This window comes from Leptosomus discolor, chromosome 12 (assembly GCF_034619465.1).
Source record: "Leptosomus discolor isolate bLepDis1 chromosome 12, bLepDis1.hap2, whole genome shotgun sequence".
Lineage (NCBI taxonomy): Eukaryota > Metazoa > Chordata > Aves > Leptosomiformes > Leptosomidae > Leptosomus > Leptosomus discolor.
Genome location: NC_141402.1, coordinates 278597 through 287283, shown reverse-complemented (window position 1 = coordinate 287283; position 8687 = coordinate 278597). Strand labels below are relative to the sequence as shown.

At 64.1% G+C, this 8687-nt stretch overlaps 1 protein-coding gene across 1 annotated transcript; it reads right to left on the bottom strand.

Moving 5' to 3' along the window:
• Positions 1-3985: 3985 nt before the first annotated feature.
• On the bottom strand, positions 3986-5098 carry APLNR (apelin receptor). The gene has a single exon (XM_086472268.1). It carries the CDS (start codon positions 5096-5098, stop codon positions 3986-3988), a length of 1113 nt encoding a protein of 370 aa, XP_086328394.1.
• Positions 5099-8687: the final 3589 nt, after the last annotated feature.

The following is an 8687-nucleotide window of genomic DNA, read 5'->3' as shown; positions in this document are numbered from 1 at the left end:
TGGAACACGCGTGTGCGGGGGGAACGTGTGTGTGCGGCGGGGGACACGCGTGCGCAGGGCCGAGGCCCACAACCTGCAGAAGGCATCAGCCGTGTTTTTCCCTCCCGGCTCTTCCTGTTATTCCTCCGGCAGCGTCCCCCGGCCCCGGTGGGGCCCAGCTGCCGGCAGCCGGGTCACCTCGGTGTCACCTCGCTCCCCGGGACCCCCCTCCTGCCCAGGGCGAGCGGGCAGGGGGACGCGGGGGGCTACTTCGTCTTGCCGGAGCCGGGAGGTCGGGCAGCAGCTGTGCGGCGTCCGGCCGGCGGCGGGCGGCCCCGGGGGAGAGAGGGCTGGGGGCAGCCCCCCTTGCCCCCCCCAGGCCTCGGCGGGTGAGGCTGCTCGGCGCCGTCCTGCTCACCGGGGTCGGCAGCCCCCGCCGCGGCTGGGGGGTGCCCGGTGCACCCCCACGCCCCCCGGCACTCCCCTGCGTCCCCCCATGCCACGGCAGCCGGCCGCACCCACGTGAATGTCACCGTCCCCCCACCGTCCCCCCACCGTCCCCCACGTCCTCCCACCCGTCCCTCCAGCTGTCCACTCGTCTGTGTGTCCATCCACCCAGCCCTCCATCTGTCCATCCTTCCAGACATCCCTCCATCCCGCTATCCATGCACCCCTCTTCCCCTCCCTCCCTCCCAGCACCTCCGTCCATCCGACCGTCCATCCTTCCACGTACTCCACCCCCACCTCCCTTCCCAAACCTCCCACCCACCCAGATCTTCCCTGCACCCATCACTCCCACCCCTCTTTCTCCGTCCTTCCTCCTCCCTCCGTCCCCTCCCCAGCCCTGGAGGGTCACACAGGGGCGTGGGGACAACCGGACCCCCGGGGCTCCCACCCCGCAGCTCGTTCCAGGCCTTTCACCCCTGGGCTGGCTGAAGGTGCCTGAACCTCTGGAAACACAAAACCAAACTCTCTCCTCCCATTTCACCCCACTTTCTCCCTTTAACCCCCCCCCCCCCATTATTTATGGCCTGCGCTCTGCCTCCCCGAGGACCCCAGCGCCCTGCCACAACCACCTGAAGCTGCTTCTTCTCCTAAGAATCAGCCCCCAGGGGGTCTCGGGTGTGGGTCACCCAGAACTTGGCGTCATGGGGACACACCGGGGCACGGACCTCCCAAAATGCCCCCCCCCCATCGCCACCTCCGAGAGCCGACAGCTCTCACCCCCATGAGTATTTTCTCAGCTATTTCTGAGCCGCGAGGTCTGTCGAAAGCTCCTCTGCCAGGCGAGGAAGCGCAGCTTCGGCAAACCCGCGATCCCCCAACACGAGCCGGAGCTGGGCCCCGATCCCCGCCGTGGCGCGGGGGTGCAGCGTCCCCCCCTCCGTTTGCCTGGGGCTGGGACGTGTGAAGGCGGGCCCAGAGCTGGGCTGTAAACAAGGAGGTCACTTCAAAGGGGACACCCGGGGATATGGCCTGGCTTAGCACACCGCCGAATTATTTCAGCACCCCAGGGGTGGGATGCGGGGAGGGGAACCTCCTGCTTGGCCATTTGGTGGCTTGAAAAACCCAGCTCGGGGCTGGGAGGCTCCCTGGGGGCGTGGGGGGAGCTGCCTCCCATCCCCCGTCCCATCCCCGCTGGTTCATCCATCACCCTGGGTCTCCCCGCTGCAGCCCACACACAGTTTCAGTCCCAAACAAAGATCCCGGTGTGGAATAACCACCTTTTTCCCATCGCCACGTCCCCACTGCACACGGTTTGCCACATCTGGCTGTGCCCCGCAGAGCCCAGCCGAGCTCGAACCCGCAGCGGGCTGCAGCGAGCCAAAGCGGCGCTTTTTTGGGATGGAGGGTCCCCAGATTCACCCTGGGGAGCGCACCCCCAGCTCCCCAGCCTTCCCAGGGCTTCCCAAAGATGCTCCAGGTTTCGGCGCGGTCCCGCTCCCCATCCCCCCATCCCGCGGTCCTCGGCTGTCCCCCCCTCTATCTTCCCTCCTCATCTTCCCTCCGCGCGCTGCCGCAGGAAGGCAACACCTTCCTTATCTCCTTCCGACGGGTGGTCCGGGCCCCCGCTGCCCCTTCCCCCCTCCGGCTCCGGCCTTGTTTTTTTTCTGAAGTGTCCCTGCGCTTCCCCCCAGAGACTCCTCAGCTCAACATTTCCCTCCTGGAAGGGAAAGGGAAATCTCCGAGAGGCGGATAGAAAGTCGGCGGCTCCCGTCTCCGCTGGCAGGGCGCCCTGCAGCCATTTCCGTGCCCAGCCCGCCACGCCGGGGAGGAAACCGTCCTCACCAGCTCCTCGACGAAAAACGGGGACCCCGTCACCCCCTTTAGTGCTGGGTCGTTGGGGGCTGGTGGTGGGAGGGATGGAGGGGTGGAGTGAAGGGAGGGTGGATGGAGGGGAGGATGGAGGGATGGAGAAAGGGAGGGAGGCAAGGGTGGGTGGATGGATAGAGGGAGGGAGGGATTGATGGAGGGAGGGAGGGACGGACGGGTGGATTGATGGACGGACAGATGGACTGACAGATGGGCAGACGGAATGAGCAGCATCAAGGGGGCTCTCCAGGGCAGGCGAGCCTGGAAGGCACCTTGAATGTAAACACGCTTCTCCCCAAATTCCCCTTTGAGCCATGTTCCCCAGGTGCAGCATTTCCACCCCGAGCCCCTCCCCAGTTCTTAGACTAAACCAAAACAGTGGGGAAACCCCCAAAAATCGCCAGCCAGGGTGAAAGGAGCCCCCATAGGCTCCGCACTGAGCGGTTTATCCAAACCACAGCCCCCACCAGCCACCTCTGCCATTTACTTCACAAAGACAAAGGACTGTCCCGGAGGGGGGATGACTCTGGCTGGGCTGGCTCCCAAAACGAGGGTGGTGGCAAGCAGGAAGGTTAACGCGCCCCCCGACGGGAAGCTTCCCAAGGAACCCAGTAATGATCCCGCATCCTTTCCAAGCGGGAACAAAGGCCGAGGAGACAGGATAGTTCATCACGAGTAAATGAAGGATGTAAATAACAAATAGGGGGAAGATTTATTTAGAGCGAAGCCTCAGGAAGCAACGGGGGGCTGGGGAGGGAAGTGGGAGAGGAGCCATTTGGTGGCTCATCAAAATCCCGGGTTAGCTTGGGCTGCTGTCCTGCCTGGCACCCGAAAAACCCCTGTCCAAACCCGAACGGTCCCCTTGTCCCCATCCCTCGGGTTTTGGGTATTTAATAGCATCAGCGGCCCATTTTCACGCCGCAGGGGTGAGTCACCCAGGCTTGTTCTGGCCTCAGATAAGGAGGAGAAAAGCCCGAAAATGGGATTTGGTGGGACAGGGCGGCTGCCTGATGCAATCAGAGCTGGGGGGAAGGGGGGCAGGCGGGTGCTCCCCTCCTAGGACAGGACACTTGTGGAGAGATTGTGGGGTTTTTTTTGGTGTTAAAACACTCACATCCAGGCGCGCTGTGATGCTCGGCTGCGTTGGGAGGGGAAGTTTTGCAAGTGTGTGCTGGGGAAGACCCCAGGGAGAGTTTGCCCCTACCTTGAGCCCCCAACAGGGGCTGGGGGAGCTGGGGGCACCAGGAGGGGCTGCAGCAGCTGCAGGGACACCCCGTAGTACACACTCATGTGCAACATCCCCTGCTCACACATCCCCTAAAACCCAGCCACACCCCCCCACACCCCCTCCGGGCCACCCCACACACGTCCCCCACCACCGACCCCACTCCCCCCCCCCCAGAGGGAACAATGCACACCCTGCTCCTTTTTTAAACAAAATTCATTTATTTGTCACAAAATACAAAGCCCTGCATGTGCCAGGGGGAGCCACCCCCACCCAAGCCCCCCAGGGGCTCCTCCCAGGGTCTGCCCAGCCCCTGCCTCAGTTTCCCCTTCCCGTGAGCAGGGCTTTCCAGCGGGGGGGGGGGGGGGCTATCCCAAAGCAAGCCAGGCTCTGGGGTGAGGAGGAGGTGATGGGGTCCCCCCAAGGAGACCAGCTCAGGGGGCACCGGGGGTGGATCGCGGGGGGGGATTAGGCACGGAAAAGCGTCTCCTGGGTGGCGGGGTCCAGCTTGCCCTCCGGGACCGGCCCCCCCTTGCCACCGGGGGGGTGGCTGTGCCCTGAGGAGTAGCTGGCAGAGCGCTCGGTCCCGGGCCCAGGGGTCCGGCAGCAGAGGAGGGCGGCGCAGGCGTGGCGGAAGCGGGGGTCGAAGAAGGCGTAGAGGAAGGGGTTGAGGCAGCTGTTGATGTAGGCGATGCTGGTGCAGTAGGGGTGGAGGTTGTTGAGGAAGGCGTGGAGGCTGCAGGACCACGGCAGCACCTCCAGGTCCATCAGGACGTAGAGGGTCTTGACCAGGTGGAAGGGCAGCCAGCAGCCCCCGAAGGTGGCCACCAGCACCGTGATGATGGTGAGGAGGCGCTTGCGCTTGCGGGGCCCCTCAGCCCGCTCCCGTCGGAAGTGGCTGGCCACGGTGCGGGCGATGAAGAAGTAGCAGGTCAGCATGACGGCGAAGGGGGCCACGAAGCCCAGGGCGGTGGAGGAGAGCCCCAGTCCCACCTCCCAGGTGCCCTCTGTCCCCGGCGCGGCCAGGCCCCCGTAGTCCATGTAGCAGGTGATCTTGGTGTCCCCCGCCAGGGTGGCCGCCCGCCGCAGCACCAGGGCCGGCAGGGCCAGCAGAGCTGCCAGCACCCACAGGGCCACCGTGGCCACCAGCCCGCTGACCCGTGAGCGCAGCTTGGCGGTGGCCAGGGGCCGGACAATGGCCAGGTAGCGGTCGAAGCTCAGCCCCGTCAGGCAGAAGACGCTGGCGTACATGTTGACAAAGACCAGGTAGCTGCTGACCTTGCAGGCGGCCGTGCCGAAGGGCCAGTGGTAGCCCAGCCAGGCGTAGGCAGCCCACAGTGGCAGGGTGGCCACAAAGGTGAGGTCGGCGGCGGCCAGGTTGGCGATGAAGGTGTCAGCCGAGCGCCGGCGGTCCTGGCCACCCTTGAAGACGGTCCAGAGGACCAGCCCGTTGCCCGCCGTGCCCAGCAGGAAGACCAGCAGGTAGATGGTGGGCAGCAGGGCCAGCGAGGGGCCCCACTCAGTGTACTCACACTCCGTCTCGTTGTCCCCGTAGGCATAGGCGTCCGTTGCCTCCTCCATGCCGCCGGCCGCTGGGCTCAGCTCGGCTCAGCTCAGCTCAGCTCAGCTCAGCTCAGCTCAGCTCATCCCGGGCTCACCGAGCTCCTCCAGCCCTCTGAGCCCAGCCCAACAAGTCCCACCGAGTTACCTCCCCTTCCTCCTCCTCCGCCCTCCTCCTTGATGGGACGGGCAGGACGGATGGATGGGGGGAGCCCCCGTGGGAAATTTCACAGCTCCCCCTCCGCCCTCCATCTGGCTCCTTCCTGGGGGGTTTTACCAAGCTCTCACCCAAGTGTCAAAGCCTCAACCCCTGAGATAACCCCCGTCACCCCCGCCGCCCCCCGGGGGATTTTGGTCACTCCACCAGCGCCTGGGTTTGGTGCCACGGCTCGGGGAAGCAGTCCCGGCAGGGCAGGGGGGCTCAAGGGCCAGGCGCGGGTCTGCCACCCTTCAAGTCCGAATTTGCATTTGGGATTTCACCCTTGGGGTGCTGCATTCGGCATTTTGCATCCGGGAGTCACAGGTCGGGTTTTACATTTCGCCTTTGGAGGGTTGTTCTGGGCACTTTGCAGCAGGGTGTTGCACTTGGAGGATGTTACGTTTGGCGTTTGGGATTTTACATTTTGCTTCCAGAGTTTTGCATTTTGCAAACAGTCATGGTACCAGAAGGGTCCCAAATTGCTGGGGCCCTATTTCGAGTGTAACATGCTGGGGAGACCTTTATGCATTTACCAAAAATCTGGGATGGAGGGATGCCGAGATTCCCTCTCAGCCCACAAAAAAGACCGTTTTAAGGCCTCTTCTGCTGAAGGACCAGACGGTGACGAGGAGCACTCGCTGTGTCCCAGCTCTCTGCAGGCTTGGCTGTCCAGCAAAGGAGCCAAACACAGCAACGCCTTCAGCTGAGCCAAGAAAGAAGAAAAATCATCCCCAAAAATAACATATTCAGAGGGAGCAGGAGGAGGAGGGAAGGGCCCCACCACAGCAGGGTACTGCCAAGCCGTGGGACGGGGTTGTCCCACCGGGGCTGAGCCCTCGCAATCACGGCTTTGGGGAAAAGCTCCTGGAGAAGCCCAGCGGGACTTTGCAAAAAGTCAAGTCTGAAAAGCCACGAGTGCCCCGGGAGAAGCGGGAGGGGGCTCAGGCTGGGACAAGGGGCCGGAGGAGCGGAGGAGCCTTTGCTGTCAGAATAGGTAAATTAAGAGAGGAAGGGGCTGTGGAAATGGCCAGGTTACAACCCAAGTGCTGGTGCAGTGGAAGAACCGGGGGATGGAGGCTGGGGGGTGCAGCTGCTGCGAGGGCAAAGCCCCCCAACGACGCCCCGCCGGCGCAGTGTGTCCCTTTTCCCAGCAAAGGAGTGCAAAGAAAGGGAGTGGGGGGGGTAATTCGGTGGCTGAATTAGGAGGGGAAGATCTAAGGGATCTCCAAAATTAGAAAAAAGGAGGGGTATGGGAGGGAGAGGGGCTGGGAAATGGGGGTGCAGGCTGGGGGCAGCAGCGGCCGGAGGTGTGGGCACCAAACCTGCTGTCCAAAGGGGACCCAAAGCCTCAGCCTGGGGGAACAGACCCAGGCTCAACGGGGCTGGAGATAACGAATAACAAGATACTCTAATGACCGGGACAGTCCCTGGGAAAGGCGTGTCTTAACCCCACAGGGCGAGGTGCTGCGGCCAGCGGGGCCTTTGAAGAATTAAAAACCTGCTAAAAATTGAGGCGTGTGAGTGTGACGAGCGTGACGGCTGCTGATTTAAGTTAAAACCCGAAGTTTGTTTAAAGAAGGGGTGGAGCCCTACACCAACCGAGCCTGATGAAGACGTTACCTAAGCCTGTTAGCTAATAAAAGGAATAAAATAGGGAAATAAAAGAAATGCTAATTAGACCCTTGGTATTGCCAGAAACTGCTACAAAGGGAGATGTTCCAGCCCAGGTAACGAAGATCACTATTAATAACAATCTCGCCTATTTTTGTCTTCTGTGGGCAGCACAGAACAGGTAACCCTTTCCAGCCCCGCCAAGGCGATGCCTTGCCAAAAACCCAACGACGATGCCAGGGGGAGCTGAAGGGTCCCCAGTCACCCCCTGGCCTCCCCAGCAGTGGGGACGGCGCCACTCGTGCACAGTCCTCAGAGCCACCCTGGGCTCCTGGTGGGGTCCCCAGCTCCGGGCTAACCCACGTGCAGCCTCCTCTGGTCGGAAGGTGTGTGCCGGCTGGCTGAGCCCCCTGGCTTTGCCGTAGCCATGGGCAGTGGGCCGGTGGCCAGGGCTGGGCGAAGGGCCCCAAAGCCGCTGGGAGCAGCAGCTGTGTGTTATCACCGGTGGGGGTGGCGGGGCTGATAACGACCACCGTTATCTGCAGTGCTTTTAGGCAGTAGGAATGCGGCCAGGGTTGCGGGGAGGGGGATTTGGGGGGCTTGCTTCTCGCTGAGCCCGGCAGCGAGGGAACAGCCCGGAGGGAGCAGCGCCCCTCAGGTGCATCCAGGGGGAAGAGGCTGGGGTTTCGCCGCAGCTCCAGGACAAAGCCAAGGGCTCAGGGTGAGCAGGAGCCCCCCAGCCAGCTCACGGCACGAAGCTTCACCGGGGAAGTGGAGCCGACCAAGTGTCCGCCGCGCTCCTCGGCTTGGGTCTGTGTGAGGCGCGGCAGGCCTGGCACAAAGGCCACCCCGGACGCGTGCCGGGGGCTGCCCACCTGGTCCCCGTGGTGTCCCCTGGTCCCCATGCAGCCTCCTGGGCGCGGGTGGGGTGGGAGCCCCCACAGGGTGTCGGGTCAGGGGGTGCCTGAGCTCCCGGTGCTGCTCGGGCACTCCCTGCCAGGAAGGGAACCGATGGCTGTGCCACGAGGTGGGATTTGGCGACTTCCTCTGAAGCCGGTTGGAGTTACTCACATCCTACAGGGAAGCACCAACTCCTCGGCTGTATCTCCCCCCTGGATCCCCCTCCTTCCGCCGGACTCTGACGGGAAAAAACAGCCTTGGGGTTCCCAGCCCGGGGGGGCACGTGCCTGAAGAGCAGCCGTGGTGGCAGCGGGGCTCAGCGGCCCGGCCGGAAGCCCAGGCGGGGGGACACGTGTGGCGCCCACCAGCAGCGCTTCTCCTTCGGAGGTTTGAGCCCCAGCCAGCGGCGGGGACAGGGGATCCCCCTTCCTCTTCCTCTCCCTCCACGGCCCAGCCTGGCGGTCTCACCGCAGCCACCACCACGGCAAACCTCGCTCCCTCGGTGGGCTTCGCAGAGGCCGGCGGCAGGACGGGCTGCTCGGCGGGCAGGAAGGTTCGCGGCTGGGGTGGCAGCTGCCCCCGCTCTTCCTCAGGGCGACCCCGGCACCCAGCAAGGGGGTGGGCAGGGAACAAGCAGGACGGCGCCGTTTGGTGCCAGGGTGGGCGAGCGTGGGCAGGGCCATGCACACACGCGTGCGCTCCGCCGCATGCGCAGGAGTCGGTGTGGGTGCGAGGCAAGCGTGCAAGCGGCTGCTCATGTTTGGGGGGCGAGTGTGCAGGTACCACTGTGGGGAGGGGCGTGGGCATGTCTCCAGGGGGGTGGGTGGGGGTCCTGCGTGGGCCCTGCAATGGGGTCTGCCCTTGCACGCTGCCCCTGGGCTGGCACCCCCGTGTTTCTGC

Coding starts and splice junctions, on each gene's coding strand:
- APLNR (XM_086472268.1), bottom strand. CDS start 5,098: ATGGAGGAGGCAACGGACGCCTATGCCTACGGGGACAACGAGACGGAG.